Source organism: Synchiropus splendidus, chromosome 6, assembly GCF_027744825.2.
Source record: "Synchiropus splendidus isolate RoL2022-P1 chromosome 6, RoL_Sspl_1.0, whole genome shotgun sequence".
Taxonomy (NCBI): Eukaryota; Metazoa; Chordata; class Actinopteri; order Syngnathiformes; family Callionymidae; genus Synchiropus; species Synchiropus splendidus.
Window position 1 is genome coordinate 6,114,746 of NC_071339.1, and position 18,552 is coordinate 6,133,297.

An 18,552-nucleotide genomic window follows, 5' to 3' on the forward strand; every position below is an offset into this window, starting at 1 on the left:
TTCTGGATTTTCGTTCGAAATCCGAGGCAAAAGAATTTTGTTCGAATTCCGAGATGTTTGAAAACCGAGGCACCGCTGTACTCAGTAAGGCTGTGAGAAGAAATTGTATGTATTATAACCAACGTGGATTTGGCTTCAGCTTTTGTCCCTCTTGATCTGTGAGCCAACCTTGCTCATTGCTCAAGTCCGTGTCGCGCTTGAGTGGATCTAAGTAAAGAGCAGCTCAAATAGCTGGCGAAGTTTGAACTATTTGGTTTGCTAACATATTTAGGAAGAATTTGCCGAACCAAAGATCCGTCTGGCTACTGAACAGTAAACAGCACTGATGTTATTTTGCTGCGTTTTACATCATTTGGATGGTAGAAAATGTGCACTCCGCTTTACCAGGGGAACATTTGACACAGTGGACAAGTTGGCGCTGGCACTGTGATGCTTGGAGCATGATGCTGCTGGGGGAACCTTGAGTCCTGCCATCGCAGAGTTCCAGACCCCTTTAAATGAAAAGACTAATCCCCGATGGCAATGGCATCCCTCACCACCAAACAAAAAAGTTTGCACAAACAATCCACGGAGTTGCCATCAAGCAACTCTTGGGAAAGATAGAAGGCCTTGATTAAACTGTGGATGCCCTTGCATTCACAAATATAGAGAAAGAGGAAGTGTGTATTGTAGCTGCTTTGAGAAGTAACATCGGATCCTCACAACTGGTGCAACACAAAATGAATTGAGGTTTCATCACAGAGAAAAACCAGTGCCTTTTGTTTTCACTTCTTACTTTGTATTAACATCAAATCGGTTTAGTTGCCGGCCTCGCTGTTTCTCCTTTGCGGCACCTATTATTCCTGTATCCTCCGCAGCCACCTTGATGTCTCGCCTACACATTGTGACTTCTTTGTTTCTCTCCACCACGAGGAGAACACTGAAAATCCATCCTTCCAGGAAAATGCTTTTTGTGTGTGTCCCCATTCTTTCTGAGACTCATTACCAGTCTAATTAGTCGACAAAACACCAGGCACCTTTTTTTTATTTCCTTTGGATCTGTTTGTTTTTGCGTTCACACTTGGATTACCTAGATGTCTGAAAACAGTTGCTGTGGCGGAAAAAACAAAGCGTTAATAACGGTATGGGTTTTTCTCTGGTGTGAATGTATGCTGCTTTTCAAATGAAAAAAAAAAACATGATTCACTCTTTAATATTCTAATTTTCAGGATTATTACAAGTATTTTATTAAATTTAAGCATTTATTTTTATTGCACAATAGTTGTTTTGGAGGCAGTGAACCGACCTTCCGATCTAATATTTGCCCTCTTGCCAAAGTGAAGATGCTCCTCAAGTGTAACATTTTTAAATAACTACATTGCTGCTATTTCCTCCAATATATATACTATGACATACTTTATTCACTTACACTTTAGATTTAGTCAATTGTTAAGATTGACTAGATTTTATCCTGGAACTGAAAGTTCACGCTAAAATCCAGTGACCATTAATAAACAAGTAATTCATTTATGAATGGCTAATATAACTTCCGCATTCTAAAGCGTAAAGTGTCTGAAGTGTGTGTTTTTGTTTTTTTTTTTTGTTTTTTTTTCAAAGAAAGTCACCTTTTGTCTTCATTATTAAACACAAATGCCGTCCATGATTATCTGTACATGGAAGTCAAATGCTACACAACGCTGAATTAGCCCTTTGGAACTCCTTGGAACACGACTCATAAAAGGTCCAATTTCTCTGCGAACAAAAGAGGCTCTTACTTGCTTCATCACAGCATTAAAAGATCTGTTCATTACAGACAATGGTGGGGTATCACACACTCAGGCAGAATATGTTCCTATCTGAATTTATTCTTAATATAATATTATCTTTCATGTTGGAAGTGTTATGTACAGTGATTGAGGGAGGGAAATGTCACCTTAACATTTACCTAAGTGTGAAAAAACAATGCTCATCTATTTTTGAGTCGGGCTGAATGATATGAGGAAAAAAAATTGCAACTTATTTTGACAATATTGCGATTTGCTGTCCAACATTCAATTTATTTTATTTACTTATTCTTGGTGGTGGTGTTTCTGCAGTATTCACCAAACACAAGCAACACATCAGTCTATGGCAGGACCTACACCACTGTTGGAAAGCAAACTGGATCCAGTACATTTTCAGTGTTCAACACTGTGTGCAGGTCATGACAGAGAGAGCAAGGTCCGGGATACAAGCGGCTGAAATGGGTTTTGTCCGAAGGGTGGCAGGCGTCTCCCTTAGAGATAGGGTCAGAAGTTCTGTCACTCGGGAGAGGCTCGGAGTAGAGCCGCTGCTTCTCCACATTGAGAGGAGTCAGCTGACATGGTTCGGGCATCTCATCAGGATGCCCTCTGGACGCCTCCCTTTGGAGGTGTTCCGGACACGTCCAGCTGGGAGGAGACCGAGGTGTCGACCCAGGACCAAGTGGAGAGATTATATCTGTTATATCTGTTTGGCCTGGGAGCGTCTCGGGATCTCCCCGTCGGAGCTGATGGATGTCGCTCGGGAAAAGGGCGTTTGGCGTGACCTCCTTAAGCTGCTGCCCCCGCCACCCGGCAACGGATAAGCGGGCGATGATGGATGGATGGATGGATGGATGGAACACTGTGTGCAGACTTTGAATCATGTTTTACTTGGAAGCATCAAGCACAACAAGGAGGGAACGACCCTCCTTGTTCATGGTGCACGTAAGAGGGGGTCGGACAGTCCAGATATTTTTTGACTGCAGTAGAATCACTCCTGCTTGGTCATCAGACAGTGCTGTTACTGCTGAAGTGGCAGCGCAGAGCACGAGATATGGCGAAGTGGGTTGCCAGAATTCTTGAACCGCAGTCTCATAGAGCTTGCCTCATCTCGGCGCCATGCTTTTCCTTTCATTCTATTACATTGTAATGTCGATTTGAATTGCCAAAAGCGTTCGGTACTATTTCAGAATAATTTTGTTTTGGCAATAAACCTTTGCAATGTGCTACCTCCTATGCCAGGGGTGGGGAACCTATGGCCGGCGCTTCAACAAGAAGTGTGGCTCCTTGAACGACTCTCGGACATGAGAAGTTGAAGTACGATTCTGTAACTTTCGCCACTGTGTTTGGCCACCATGCAGTCGCATGTGAGGTGCCAGTTTCCAGTGTTTCCAGATAAGTCATTTAAAAACTTCCACCACTATCCAGAAGGAACATGTGGTCGGGTTTTGCTGCGCCAGAAAACGAAAGATGTATTTGTCGCGCACATTTAGTTATCCTCTAATTAAAAAGCAGATCACCATCACATTCCCAGCTGCTTCGATCACACCTCCACTATCGACAGCCACTGAACAGACACCACCACGACTCGTGCTTTGATGACGCTGAAATTGAGTCTAATTGTTTGGAACGTGGAGAGTCGGGCGGTTCTACCTGCAGGAACTTGGCAGGCTCAGTGGCAGTCAGAGTCATTTGCCAAGAGTCTGGCTGACATGTGTATTTCATTGCTCCGGAGTCGGAACCGTTGCCTTTCCTCGGCTCTTTTCATTATCTCCCCATTTTTTCTGCTGAGGTAATCCAATTAAGGTTGGGCCTTTAAGACCACTGGGAAAGCCATTCCAACGCTGTCAGGCATCTTGAAAAAGGCCCCCCAAGACACTCTTCTCCTTGCTAATATAGAGAGCCAATATAAACTGTCCATTAGAAGACTGTTTCAGTGAATTACAGCTTTCAGCTGTGATGTCACGGGTTCAGCCCAGGGGTCCTGCACACGTCAACACTTACCTGTTTGGAATGATTTTAAACAGTGAGGACTAGACGTTCCGTTACTCACATGAGAATCTATTTTTTTCATCTTAAGTGGATTTAGTAGCAAAATAACAGTAGCAGCTCGTGCATGGAATTGGTGAAGTCCCCAGGGCAGATGTAGTTCATGTTGGCGGTGTAGTGTCTCCCAGTTGACCTGGGAATGCCAGGGTAAAAGAGCTGGAAGAAGCTTCCAGGGAAAGTGACCCACAATAATCTGCGTATTTTGAATGGATTCAAAGGTTGTATTGCACACATATTCAATAGCTTTGAAAATAAAAGGGGAAAAATGTGAGTAAAGTAGTTTTACAAATAGGTATGTGATAAATCAAAAGCCTTATCCAGCACAAACTCTGTTTCAGCGTTCCCCAAAAACACAGTTTTATAGCTGCTACCCAGAACGACAGCCGTCACAACAAACTGAATAACAAACTCATTCACCGAACATCTGCTGTCTTTGAGCAGGAACAATTGAGGAAAAAAAGCAGTGTCCAAGTTTTAGAAAAACAGCACACAAAATACAAATTCATATTCATGTTTGTCGTCTTTATTTTTCTCCCAAATGTGTCGTACGTTCTGGATTGGGACATGAAAGAGGCGTGTCTGTGTGTGCAGGACTGCCAATAACACAGCAATGATTGTCAAGCCAGCTCATGCACCGTGCATCCCTCCCTTGCACCGCATTACTTTTTAATCCAACCCTGCACGTGGGTGGCGAACACCAGGAGACCTCTGCACATGCCTATTCAGGACCATATGTTTCCAGACCTTCCTATGGCGCCGGGGTCCTCGCTGTACGCCCAAGGCTCCGATGGGCCTCCACCTGCCAGAGTGAGGTCTCGAAGGACACATTATGCATGGCAGACAGCTGTCCTGCCCTCTTCATGTGCAGTATGTGCCTGCTGGTGCAGAAAGACGTGTTCGGACAGGAAAATAGTCTGGGAAGTGGCGTAGGAAGAGACATTTCAAGGGAATATGGAAGTATTTCAACAGCTGCTCCCAGATTGAGAGCCATCTTATATCGCCTTTTCTCATTATGCAGGGTGAGTGTCAACACTTGAAACAAGTCCCAAACAAGAACCCACAAAAGAATATATATATATATATATATATATATATATATATATATATATATATATATATATATATGCAACATGGAACCTTTGTAAGTGCATGAGTTCCTGGTCTACTGATCACACTGATGCACAAGACACGTGGCAGCGAGGATGATAACAACAACAACAAACATGGAGGAATCCCTGAACAAAAGCAAACAAAAACATCTGTTTGCTTTTGTTCAGGGATGTTTTTTGCTACACAACGGCCAGGGTTTCCACTACTCTGAATGTACTTGAAATTCTTATAAAATTGAAATTCTTATACAAATATTTCCAAGACATTAAAAGAGCTTTAGTTTAAATAAGGTGATATAAAAACTTTAACATAGCCACTATGGTGATGTATTGTGCTATTGTCAAACTCAACAACAACTGCACTGTAAAACAGAGCAAAATAAACAATATGTTGTTGTTTAAATGCATGGTTGGGTCAGAGAGAGTGACAGAAAGAGACCTTTGCCACCCCATCACCATTGGAGCCCCCTGACTGGTTCTTGCACATGACACATGGCTCACGACCATTTTGTGTCTAGACTTCGACGCTCTTCTGATAAATGACAGCCATATTCTCTGTCAAATTGATGCATGAAGATGAGCAAATTAAAGTGTGGCAGTTGTGATTTATTTGGCCATGATGTTAAAATCTGGTATTTTAATAAAACATGTTTTTTAACTGCGTATGATTCACACTCATTTTTTATATATGAGGGATTATTCTGCTCTTAATCTGATTAGCAGACGACAATATGCGTGAGTAATCTCCTTTCACCGTTGTGTATTCTGTCCCACACCCTCGACTGGTGTGTCTGGGCAGCTCATCTGAAACAACATGTCACTGTCACGCCTGCCACGATGAGCTCTTGCTGCCTCTTTTTTTTCCGTCTTTCAAATCTCTGAAGCTCTGACAGGCTGCGGCACTTTCCTCAGTGTGAAGAAGGAAGTCGCAACGGCAGCAGAATATGGGGAGCGACGCTCTTTGTTGATTAGATTCCATAATCGTGCGCAAAAAGTTCAAAAAGTCTGAGTGACTGCAGGCGCATGCATATCCCCGATGACATGTGTGAGCGACATGCTTCCGAAAATCTCTGCTAAGCTGCTTTAAAGTTTACAGTTGTTGCTGTTCAAGTGCTTCTTGAGCCTGTGTGGTGTGGACGCACACACGAACCAGCTTTCAGTGCTTCATGATATCAGCAAAATATGCAAAACGTGTGGTTGCCATCCTGGGCGGAGCACTGGGAACAGAACAGAACAAAGTCACCCAATACAAAGTTGTAAACACTGCTGCGGAAAGCAAAGTGCACTTCAGAATACACAATGGCCATTGTGATGTTGGGTTCATGTGGAAAATGATGAGCTGGTTTTGAATTTCCTCTCGAGTTTGGTCGTCCTTTATGTATTTATTGGTTCTATCTCAAGTTGTGTGTGTCTGTCTGGTTATGTATTAATATTCTGGACCAGTCTGATCTCATGTGTGGACATTTTGGCTGGTCCACAGAGTTTTGAGGGTGAAAACCTCAAAATAACTGGGTCATTATAGTTAGGTTTCCGTTTGGTTCAGTGTCCTGGTTAAGGTTCGCCATGCGTTTTGGATGGTTCGGTTAAGGATGAGAGGCTGGGGAAAGTGTTATGTCAGGATAGAGATCCAAGTATGTGTGTGTACATAGTTTACTTGTAGGGCCAATTCTTGACAAAACACTTCCTTGCGAGAACCTTTTGCCTTGCCCCGCCTCAATGTGAAGATAGGATAAAACATTAGATTTGGGTTAAAGTTTGGTTCAGAGTCCTGGTGAAGGTTAGCCATTTGTTTCGGATGGTTAGATTTAAGGAGAGAGACTGAGGAAAGCATGATGGCAAACAGCGACCCCCACAAAGATAGGGACACAAACATGTGTATCTGGTTTTAATATTCTTGCACCAGTTCTTGAAAACAGAACCGCTTTTGAGGAGGCTTTTGCTGGTCCACTCAGGTTTGAACCCCAATTTGAGAATGAAAACCTCGAACTAACCGGGTCATTATAATTTGGTTTAAGTTTGGCTAAGAGTCATGGTTATGTTTATCTGTTTGTTTTGGATGGTTAGGTTTAAAGGTGCGAGGATGGGGGAAGCATGGAGGTCAGTGACATGTCCACACAAAGGGAGCACTACAAGTGTTGTTTTGGTTGGGATTTTTATCTTTTATACTACCCAGTTTTGTTTTTTTTCGTGTGTATTTCCTTATTTTTCATGGATTGATTCCAGATTTTGTAAAATGATGTATCAATTAATGATTGTTTTTGCTGTTGTTTTTGTTGTCGTTTGTTTCATTGTTTTAGTATGTTGTGTTGTGTTTGTTTGTGTGTGGTTTTCAGTAATCCAGTATTGTGTTAGTCATCGGTTGTGGTCTGTGATTATTTATTATCATAAGTATTTTATTTATTTATTTTTAGAGAGTTAAATACATTTGTTCTGGTGTTTATATCCGTGTTATTATGATCCAATAGTTTATTAGCTACTTTGGCAATATACTGTATTTGAACAGCTTAAAGACATTTGGTGTTTGTGTGTTGTTTTTCATGGTTCAAGCTTTATGTGCTTTAGGAGCAACGCAAATACCCAGCTGTACTCAGGGATACGGCCCCAGTAGAGAAGTGCCGTCGCCTGCTGTGTAAAGGGAAAATAACAAGTGTGAAAACATGACAGCAGAGGCGGCGTTTGCTACGCTGGAGTCTGTATCAGCAACTACTCATCATGTCCAAATAGAACCTTTACACAAGATCTCACTAACACAATAATGGTGATACATTTGATTTTGACGTTCTCAAATGTTATCTGTTTGACCTTCTCTGGCGAGGAGCTGCATACAGTGTCTGCAGAGAACAGGACCCCGGAGTATCGGCGTTGGTCTGTTTTCACCTGGTGAATGAATGATGCAATTCCCAGTCTCAGCAGCCTCAGCGCAGTGTGTGTTGCTCTGCTCCCACCTGTGAGCTTTATAGCTTCTGCAGCTCGTTCATTCCGCTCCCTTCACGTCTCTTTGTTCTCATTTAAAATGGCACGGGACGTGCGGGCAGATTTTTAATGAACTTTCAGGGATCACTTTGGCTTTCCTGTAACTGTAGCTCAAATAAAAGTGTTCTGTTTAGTTGTTGATATTAGGTTTTTGCCAGAATGAAGAACTTTCTTATATGTGTTATTTGGTTAATCTTCTGTGGAACACAAGGTTTTATTACCGAAGTTAAAAGGAGTGCCTTTGATGAAAGTTTAAACTTAAGCCAAAAGGTTTAAGCAAAAGTAGTTTTTCGGTGTCTCTTTTTTTTTCTGAAAGTGAGGCTGTTGTCATTATTTCAATTTGACTAATGATGCAAGTTATTACATTATAACAGTTATTAAACTGCATTCAAACTATGAGCAAACTGTATTTTTTATAGTCACTAAAATGATCCTGGACAGTTTATGTTAATTTCATATTTGATGTGTATCTGTTTCTGTAAAGACAATATTGCGGCAAAACTAGGTCTAAACCATTTCTTGGATTTCATTGTGCTTTGTCGACCCTGACAGGACAAACCCAGATGGGTAGTCAATATTCATCCATATTCCTTTTTTTTCTTTTGTTTATATGAATCAAGTGTAACACGTTATATATTACACTTATGGTTACAGACAATTTTATAGTCATCTTCTTCATGGCAGCACCTATATCCAGGTGAGAGTCTTGGAAAGTCAGAGAGATGACCTGTATTTCGACTGGTGCTACCTGCTCTTTACAGTCAGAGCAGGACAGACAGTCGGATGAGGTAGACCGAGTATGACACTAGCTGTCAGTCTGCATCTCAGCACGCATCCAGAACCCTCTCCTGTCTCCCCTGGCTTTCTCACGCTCGCCTCGCCCCTGAACCAAATATGTGCTGATCTGGGACTGCAAAGTAAAAAAAAAAAATTCCAGTGAATGAATCCCACCAGCCTGCTGCGATAGTGTCCTATTTTGTTACAAAGCTGCTGCATACGCGTTACCGCTCTGAAAAGTGCAGTCCGGTCCACTTCCTGTCTGTCAGCGCGGATCAGAGGCAGTGAGAGGAACTGAAAGGTCTGTCAGCTTCTGTGGTTTTCAAAGCCCTGCTCAGTAATGGGCTGCCAGTGTGACCTCACCACGCTCCTTCAGCGACATGATTACTGTGTTTGGACGTGGACCTAATGCTCCTGACCTCCATTTTCTAATGGCCAGAGACCTTTAAGGGGCACTTAAGAGTAAAGTCGCCTTTGGCCTCACGGTAATTCGCTGTGTGTTGGTGTGATTATTGACTTGGAGAAGTCCGACCTTAGAGCAGTACAGTAAGTCTTTTTGTTGTCTTTTAATGCTTCCTGTCTGACACTTTTGGTCGAGACAACTTCACCTTGTGTCTGTCTGCTGTCTACTGAGCAAGTACTCTTTCATTATTCCGCTCAGATTTTAATGCAGACATAGAAGTAACTGCCAGTTTACCTCAGACAAATGGAAAAACTCTTTGGGGTATAATTGTTTATGAGGGTTCTGAGTTGGCAACAATCTGGCAAAACGATAGATGGATGTGCAATATTTGGTGATATGTTTCGAGTATATAAATATGCCCATATTTCTATCATTTATATCAAGATTCATCAAGCCTGCTGGGTGCACATCGACCTGTGTTCTTCTGCGAATTATATTGAAGTGGTGTGTATGTGAGTGTATGTCCTCCTCAAATAACCATCAAACAATGGATCTTCTGCATGTGCGTATTATCAATTTAAAAAAAGTCTCAACCTTTAGTTTGAGGTGGGAGGAAACTCCCACACAAAGGCTTGCTGAGTTCAGTTGCTCTTAGTGATGAGGTTTCATGAAACAACGTCCTGATTTTCAGAGGCCACCAGATGGCGCTGTCTGCTGTAAAATGTTTGGAGTTGAACAACTCTTTCAAAGAAACCTCATAACCAAGAGCGCCATCTAGTGGCCTCTGAAGATTAGGACACTGTTTCATCAACCTGTACTGTTTCAAGATACCTCATCTGACCATCACTAAGTAACACCCACTTGTTTTGCTCTTGTCAGCTGTAATGTGGTGCTGACGTCATTGTATCCATGAGAATTTCACTCCGGCATGTCACTTTTGACAAACAGCGTGTCACAGGTTCTCATACGCCTTTAATGCAGTGTATTAGTTATTTCTTGAAGTGGTTTCATGAAACAGTATCCTGGTTTTGATAGGCCACTAGATGGCACTGTCTCAGTCAGACTGTGACTGAGTGGTGGCTGGTTCGATCCCTGTTCCTGACGTGTTGTGTCCCTGAGCAAGACGCATGTGACCTCTGGGAACATGCTTTTTTGCCGCACTAGAATAAAGTGTAATGTTAATGAAGTTATTCTTCATTGTAAGTTGATCTATATTAATTCCGTTTTTCTTTTCTTTAATGTTAACAAGCATACAGTGTTATGCAGAGGAGGAAAAACTAGGAGGGGTCAAAATTTATCAAGTCCATGTTACTGAAGTCGTAGGATAAAATTCAATCCGATTTTTTTGTTGTGCACCATGAGGTTTAAGTCATGAGCTGCATTTCACATGCAACACCCAAATGGACTCTCCTACTGTGGAGTCACATCGCTCTAGTGAGGCTGAAACAGACTTCAGAGAAAGTAGTTCATGTTGTACCAGATCAGCGTGGCTCCCCCTCCCACTCCTGAGTGTAATACCACACGACTGATGCTTGTAATCAGAGAATTACTCCGTCTGTGGAGGGACAAGTGTGGACTGTTCTCTGGTAAATGAGTTTACTTTGCAGCGTGACCTTGTTCCACTGATTTCTCAATTGGGTGACTACCGTCGCTGGTGTCCCGCTGATCTTTTGCATGCATTATTAATGGGGAATAATGAGGAATAATATTTTGGTTGATGTATTTGTCTGGCAGAGAGATAAGCTTTTTATGCTAAAACGGTCCTTTATGTGTAAATGAACTCATTTAGCTGCAGGGCTGGAGCTCTGTCTGTAAAGTCCAGGATATGGTTTCATTTCGACGCTGGTTTGCTCCAAATTGTGTTATTTCCTGGATCGCGCCACTGTGGTGATGATAAATTTTGCATGTTTGTTGCACTACTTACTTGAAATATGTTATTAATAACGGCCCCATTGAGGCCGGAATATTGTAACTAGCTATTGTTCAACTCAATAGTGTCAGGGCAAATTCTCGCGTACACGTTTTTAGCTTCCACAACAATAGTCATGATATTCACGTCTCTTTTGAAGAAGTTGAAATCTCTCAGATTCAAACGTTAATCAAGACAAAGTGGAAACATCGTGGTGGATATGACTTGCGATGCAAATTGACAAGACTCAGATTCCGTACGATACTGCTACGACTCCTTTGCGATTCTCTTATCGATTCTCAGTGGCTGAAAAAACGGATCGAAAGAGGATGTTTTTAAACTTCTTGGTTTATTGTGTTGCACAAATTACATTTAAGGTTTGCTCCATCACTGTAATTACAAGCACAGTAGCAGCACAAATCAGATGTGTGTGACGTCATTATAAACAAATCAATTTCCTCTGACAACAGCTGTAGTTAGCGCCATGCTAACCGCCGACGTAGCTGTTAGCTCACGGTTGTCCGCTGTCACTGATCAAGCACGGAACACTCTTTCTTCATTATACCATGATGTCGAAGGGGTTTGGTCGTCCTAAAGTCGCATCGTCTTTGCAAACAAATCGAAGCTTTATGACGCTTTACCATCTGTCGCTGCTCACACTCCTCCATTACTGTGATTAGCACGAAACGTTGCAGTTGCTACACAGAAACTGCTCGTTTTTTTTGTTCTTAAATTGAGGTTTTTGTGTTACAAAATTGGAAGGATTGAATTTTGATTGAATTAAAACAAAAAAAAAATGAAGTTGCTCATACATTACTTTGCGTTTCATCCATTCTGTTAACATGCACATTATGTTATGAGTTGTGTGGTGTTTTGCGATGGCTAGTGGTATGTAAGAAAACCCAGTTGATTTTTGCTTTTTGTTTCTTAAATTTTATCTATTTATTTATGTTAAATGTCTTCATTCTTGGGTTAACAAACGTTTGAGAGTGACAGCCAGGTGCGAAAGGGTGGTACAGGCTGCAAGAACACATCACTTTACGTCTATATTTTGTGAGTAATCTCTTCTTCCTATCAAATTGTAAATACTGGTGTTACCATGGGAAGATTGAGTTACGCACTGGGTACAATAAAAAGAGAGCAAGAGAAGCATTCCATCCACAGAGAAGCAGCATCAAGACACTGCTTTTTTTTTTTCTTTTCTTCCTGTGAAATACACAGAGGTACGACCACAAGGTCACAGCCAACTGATGAGGAATCCTACCTTTTTCATATTGCCAAAAAGAAGGCCTTCTACTGTTTCTCTGGGACTGCATTATCATAAATCAGTCTGGGATTGATCAATTCCACGCAGAGAGGATGTTTGACTTGCACACAGTGTTCGCCCTCTGCATATTCATGCGGCTCCGACTCTGAAGCAGCTGCCTGTTTCCCTGCGAGCAGGTTAATTTAATGTGCCTTCTGTAAAGGGATGTTTTTGAGAGCAGATCTTTGCTTGCAAATATGAAATAGGGAGTCTGGCCATGAAGATTTATGTCATAAAACCTTTGTTATATTCCTGTTGAATCGTTCTTTCTATGTATGGTCTTTACATTAAAAAAGTGTCACTTACTTTTGCGTCGACAAAGTAACTATTATTAAACTAAAGTGACACGCAGAATTCCGCAGGAAAGATTCTGAGGTTCCATGGAGACTTGAAATGATCTGTTGTTGTCAGTGAGTGGTTGTCAATCTCTATGTGTCCTGTGATGAGCTGTCCAGGGTGTCCCTCCTTCTGGACCCAAGTAGCACCCTGGACCACATTAAAGGATGAAGATAGTGGATGAATGTGCTCCCGTTTAAAGGCCGATGCGATAAAAACAAAGGCGATTTCATGTTACAGCTACAGCGGTCTCACTGCAGAAACAGATTCCCACAGTTTGTCTTTGAAATGTCCAGCATCTCATCTTGTCCATAAAATCAATTTTTTTCTGCCGAGCACTTGGCCTACTATGTCAGACAACTCATTATGTCTCGGCCCTCTGTGGTATTGGGCAGCTCATGTCGTGTTCCAGTCACATTGGCTTTAAACCGGGGAGGGAGCATGAGCAGGTGCAGCGCGCTTCCAAAATCACTGGAGAGGAAACAGACAAACAACATGCTTTATACTGCCTTCAAGTGTCTCTCATCCCTCTGGACCTCGGCTTCACCATCACTCTACACAAACACAGCAGCCCGAGCATCATCTGTACTTGTGTTTACGGCCACCCCCTCTGTGTGCCGAGCAGAACCCGCTCCAGCCAGCCAGCAGGGCAAGAGCTTCCTGCTGTGGCCAGGCAGGCTATTCTCCACTCTGTTTCACTCATTTCATGTAATTGCTGGGGCAGATAAAAAGCTCAACATTACACGATGTTTGAGAGGACTTGACATACTCGGAATTATCATGTTCACTCACCGAATGGGAAATCTGAAAGAGCAGAGACCAGTCAGTCACTGTTTCTGGTGCATTTCAGGCACTAAATAATAGGTTAACACTTTAGACTGGAGAACACATGAGCTATTAAACTACTTACTTGTTTGTTTACAGTTAGTACACGGTAAAAACTATTCAGTAGTGATGGGTAGATGAGGTCTCATGAAACAACACAAACCTCTAGATGGCGCTCTTGCTCTAGAAATGATGTGAGATCTCATTGAATTAGTTGTTCAAGTCCAAACATATTACAGCAGGCAGCGCCATCTGGTGGCCTCTGAAAATCGGGACACTGTTTCATGAAGCCACCACACAAAGGTTCACCCTACTAGTTGAAGGGTGTTCACAAGACTATGTTCACAAGAACATAGTCTGCCATAGTCGACACAGAGATAAGTTCTGCTTTTTGTTTCTTGATTTTTTTTTTTATTTGTTTTTTTTTTTTTTTTAATTCTTCATTCTAGTGTTGCTAGAACTCATCCCTTTACGTCTATATTTCGGGTGTTATTTCTGTTTACTTTGCCGTCAGATAATGTGAAATTACAAAAGGAAAATTCAGTCACAAACTGGTTACAATAAATTGATATAGCTATATAAGCATTTAGTAAAATTTACTGTCGTAAAATAAAGTCACTTTTTTTACTTCATGTGATCTCATGTAAAAATTATCCGACATTTTTTTAACCTCCTTCTATATACTGTATATGAACACAGCTATTTCTCTCATGGTTTTCACATGACCTTAGATGTAAAAGTCAAGTCCTGACCCGTCCTCATCCATCCGTCTGCTGATCTAATCTGGATGTCTCCTGTCTCCCTCACAGACCTGACATTTTCGTGGATCTTCAATGAGTATCCAACGTTCGTCAAACAGGACACCCGCCGGTTCATCTCTCAGGAGACGGGGAATCTGTACATTGCCAAGGTGGAGTCCTCGGACGTTGGCAACTACACCTGTGTGGTGACCAACACTGTCACCAAGACCCGAGTGCAAGGTCCGCCCACTCCTCTAGTACTCCGGAAAGACGGTGAGCTCTCTTTTTAAACCATTTTTAATTTAATTTAATTTGTGAAAGAAAGCAAATCCCATTTTGGCCTCTCAAAGGCTGGAAAGTTGGTGAATGGCACAGTATTGAAGGCTTCATGAGGTTTCACAAAACACTGTCCAGATTTTCAAAGGCCACCAGGTGCTGTCTGCTATAAGATGTTTAGACTTGATCAACTAGTACAATGAAACCGCACATCATTTCTAAACTAAGAGCGCCAACTAGTGGCCTCTGAAAATTAGGACACTGTTTCATCAACTCTGCAATACAGTTTCATGACACCTCATCTACCCGTCACTGGAGGCACATAATCCCAACCTTATTTCCCTAGCACTTGCTGCTTTAAATGATGGATGGTAGGATGTTCCCAGGCCAGAGTGATGCTGAACCTGAGCAAGACAATGACTGAGAGATATTTGTGTCAAGGACTCAAGAGTTCAGCTTCTTCTACAGCAAAATAGGAACTGTCACATGCACCGAAGAACAAAGAAGACTGAGGATGTTCTCCAACAAAACTGCGTTGAAGGACAAATTTTGAACTGCAAATTCCAAGTTGTACAATACATACAAGTCCATTTTGCCCATTATCTTGAAACATAGACAATAAAAAACCCATCTCTTCTTCCAATGGTCTTGGAAAATGGTGGTTCTGCTCTAGCATGAGACAGTAGTGATAAGGATCCAAATGAGCTCTCAGTCACTGGTGGCGCCTCTGTGATAATACACTCCTCACCAAATCAAGCAGATGAAATTGGCCGATTCTTTCCATCTCCAGAGGTATTTTCCAACACACGTGAATTACAACTGGAGCGGGAAAGAGAATTGCCACATGTGGAAGATGAGTTCGGGGATTCGTGTAGTTTGATTACACAGCAAAGGTGAGCAGTGTTGGAGACGATATGCATGTGTTTTGAACCTCCATTGAGTCACTGCAGTTTCCACAAAACAGATGAAGATGTGGTTGAGCTCCTCGATGGAGACGCGAAGCTGTGGTCTCCTTACGTCCCAAGAGTTGCTCAAAAGCCTTCTTTCACTTCCCAGTATATGTGCAAGGATGTCTGAATGTGGTTCATATTTATTCCTTATATTTGCCTTCTGTTATCACATGTCGGAGGGTTCGTGTGGATTCCCTCAACACACCACACGACTTGAGCGCTGAAGGTAGAGGGTGTGAAAAAAGCCTTTGAAACACTAGAAACCATCATGAAACAGTATTGCAGGGTTGATGAAACAGTGTCCTCATTTTCAGAGGCCACTAGATGGCGCTCTTGGTTTAGAAATGTTTTGTTGAATTAGTTCAGGTCCAAGCTTTTTTCAGCAGACAGCGCCATCTGGAGGCCTCTGAAAAGCAGGACACTGTTTCATGAAACCTCATGGTGCTTGAGCGATGGGTTTGTGTCCCTGGTGCTTGAGCGATGGGTGCGACATTCACATGGATGCAAGCTGACTAAATACAGTGAGCTGTCCATCAACATGATGAAGGCAATTCTCCTCAGTATTGGCTCATCGTATTTTGTGAAATTACATTTTCCTCTCCCTCCCTCTCAGGTGTGATGGGTGAATATGAACCAAAGATTGAAGTTCAATTCCCTGAGGTCGTCCATGTGGCTAAAGGATCAACCGTCAAACTGGAATGCTTCGCTTTGGGAAAGTAGGTGTTTTTATGGATTTAACAATGAGCATAGTCATCAGAGTCAAACATATAGTTGGATTTGACTGTATAATATCCATCCTTCGTGAGGCAGGTGAAACATTCGATTTTTACTGTCACACTTCGAAGAGAAAAAAAACAAAAAAAGGGGCTGCACCTAAGTTTGTGAAAGGCTCATTTAGACGTCCAATACAGAGTGTAGTTACACGAGAAAAAAAAAATAATAATAAATATATATATATATATATATATATATATATATATGTGTGTGTGTGTGTGTGTGTGTGTTCAGAAGTAACATTGACTCAACATAGTCAAAGTCACTTCTGAACATAAGCATTGTAATGAAAATTAAAAAGCAAAAGAAGAAAGTAAAAAGACATAAATGCACCTTGTAAGTGGTGTTATTATGCCTTGCTATGTCATATATATGTATCAGTGGTGCAGGCAGGGAGGAGATGCGGTGCAAGAGCAGGAGTAAGTTACTGAACAGGGTAATGATACAACAGCAATTAGCACCCTCCGACAAACCATATGTAGTTTGAGGATTTGGCAGGCGGCGCTGGCGTTGCTCAGGCAACCAGGTGGCCTGAGAAGTACTCAGAGCGGACAGCGAAGTGCCTGTCACTGAACTGCATATGGTCCTTTGACCATACAATGCTTAGCTCTAACTGAAATAAAGAACAGAGTAACGCTGTCTCTCCATCACACAGCTGAAGGAGATGCTTGGGCATGTGAGTCTCTTCAGAGTTGGGTTGGACTCTCCAATATCACACTCTGTTTAAAGCCTCCCAGGACTGACCCACTCTTTCTATATGATCCTTTCATCGATTCTCTTTTTGTTCAATTGTTTTTTTTTCCCCATCTTTCAGTCCAGTTCCCTCTATAAACTGGAGGCGCGTGGATGGAGCACCGTTTCCTAGAAAGGTGGACACCCGGAAAGCCAGCGGCGTTTTGGAAATCCCATATTTTCAGCCGGAGGACGCGGGCACCTATGAATGCGTGGCCGAGAACTCCAGAGGGATGAATACCGTGAAGGGGAAGCTCTCGTTCTACGGTAGGTGATCCTGTTGTACATGAATATTTGACCACATTGTGCCACATCTGTCAGAGAGGCTCAGACTGAGAGGACGGTAATAACAACACTGCTGCCACCCGTGTGTGAGAGAGACAGAGAGGGAGGGAGGGAGGGAGGAAGCTGTTATGGAGCAGGATTGTGTGGCAAACGTGAGGTTCGTTTTAACAACACATCAAACTGATTAAAGGCTGTCAGCCATGATGCCTCTAATATTTTGATCCAGATTAAAGGGGTGATGCGGATGAGTCTGAGCCCTTGCCTCCGACCTTGCTGGTGAGCCTTGTATTGGGTTCCACCAGATGGCAGCGTGATTGACGTGCAACTTCAGCAGGGATCTAAGCCATAAAATGTTCTAAACATAGAGCAGCCAGGGACATAATCCGCCAGCGAGATTGACAGGAAGGAGGGATGGTGTGGCCAACATTGTCGTGGATGTTCTGTCAAACGTTGTCATGTGTAACGTCTCCAGTTGCGTTCAGAGGCGCTCAATTTCTACACAGAAATCACCACGAGGACACGCTACCACATTGTTTAATGTTGTTGACTCAACAATGGGGTCCATTTACATTTCTGAATTGGTAGTTTTCTACGAGAGGGAAAGAGCTAACCCTGAAAAATAGACCTGTGCATGTCGAGTTATAAGAAATGCTGCAATATTCCGAGTCTAAGACAGTGCAAAAGTTATGATCGTAACTGAAAGATGAATACACCATCCGCTACTACAAACCGCCTCATCATCCATTCCCGATTCACCACAGATTCTGTGCAGCTCCCTTTTAAACAGCCGTATTCTTGCTCTTTTTCCCTCCCAATATGTGGATTTTCTCCTCACCTTGACACTCCTCCCCCTCTGATAGTCTCTCTTTCATTGCCCGCTGTGTCGTCCCTCAGAAATAAGTCATGGGAGCCATTAAACTGTTATTTACAGCGTCACTGGAAGCTCTTGGCCTCGTTCTTCGAAGCCCACCGCCTTGATTTGTCCCGCTGCTGCAGGTCCTCTCTTATTTCTGATCTGTTATGTCACCTCGCTGGCTCTCTCTCATGCCGTCTGCAGGTCGGTGATAGAAATCAGTAATCTCGTTTTGAAGTCCCTTTGAATTAAGCCTTTGTGACATTTGTCAGCAGTGTAAGCCAACGGTGGGATCGATGAGGGCATCTCTGCCTCCACCAAGCCGCGGCGGGAGGCGACCACACTGTTTCCATTAAATATTGAAAAAGCAATTTTTAAAAAGCAGAGACTTGTATGAATCGTCTTGATTTCTATAACTTCAAAAAACTTTGCATTTTTGAGTCAAAAGAAATGAATGATGATATCAAAATACATAATCTGTCTTGTTACAACACA

The 18,552-nt window shown here is 42.4% G+C and overlaps 1 protein-coding gene across 1 annotated transcript in view; it reads left to right on the plus strand.

Annotated features, from left to right (window-relative positions):
* cntn4 (contactin 4) overlaps positions 1-18,552 on the plus strand; it is a 165,744-nt gene that overhangs the window by 81,985 nt on the left and 65,207 nt on the right. Inside the window, exons 6-8 of the mRNA XM_053867719.1 lie at positions 14,257-14,460; positions 16,027-16,129; positions 17,002-17,186. Coding sequence (XP_053723694.1) covers positions 14,257-14,460; positions 16,027-16,129; positions 17,002-17,186 — 492 coding nt within the window. The remainder of the gene's footprint in view (positions 1-14,256; positions 14,461-16,026; positions 16,130-17,001; positions 17,187-18,552) is intronic.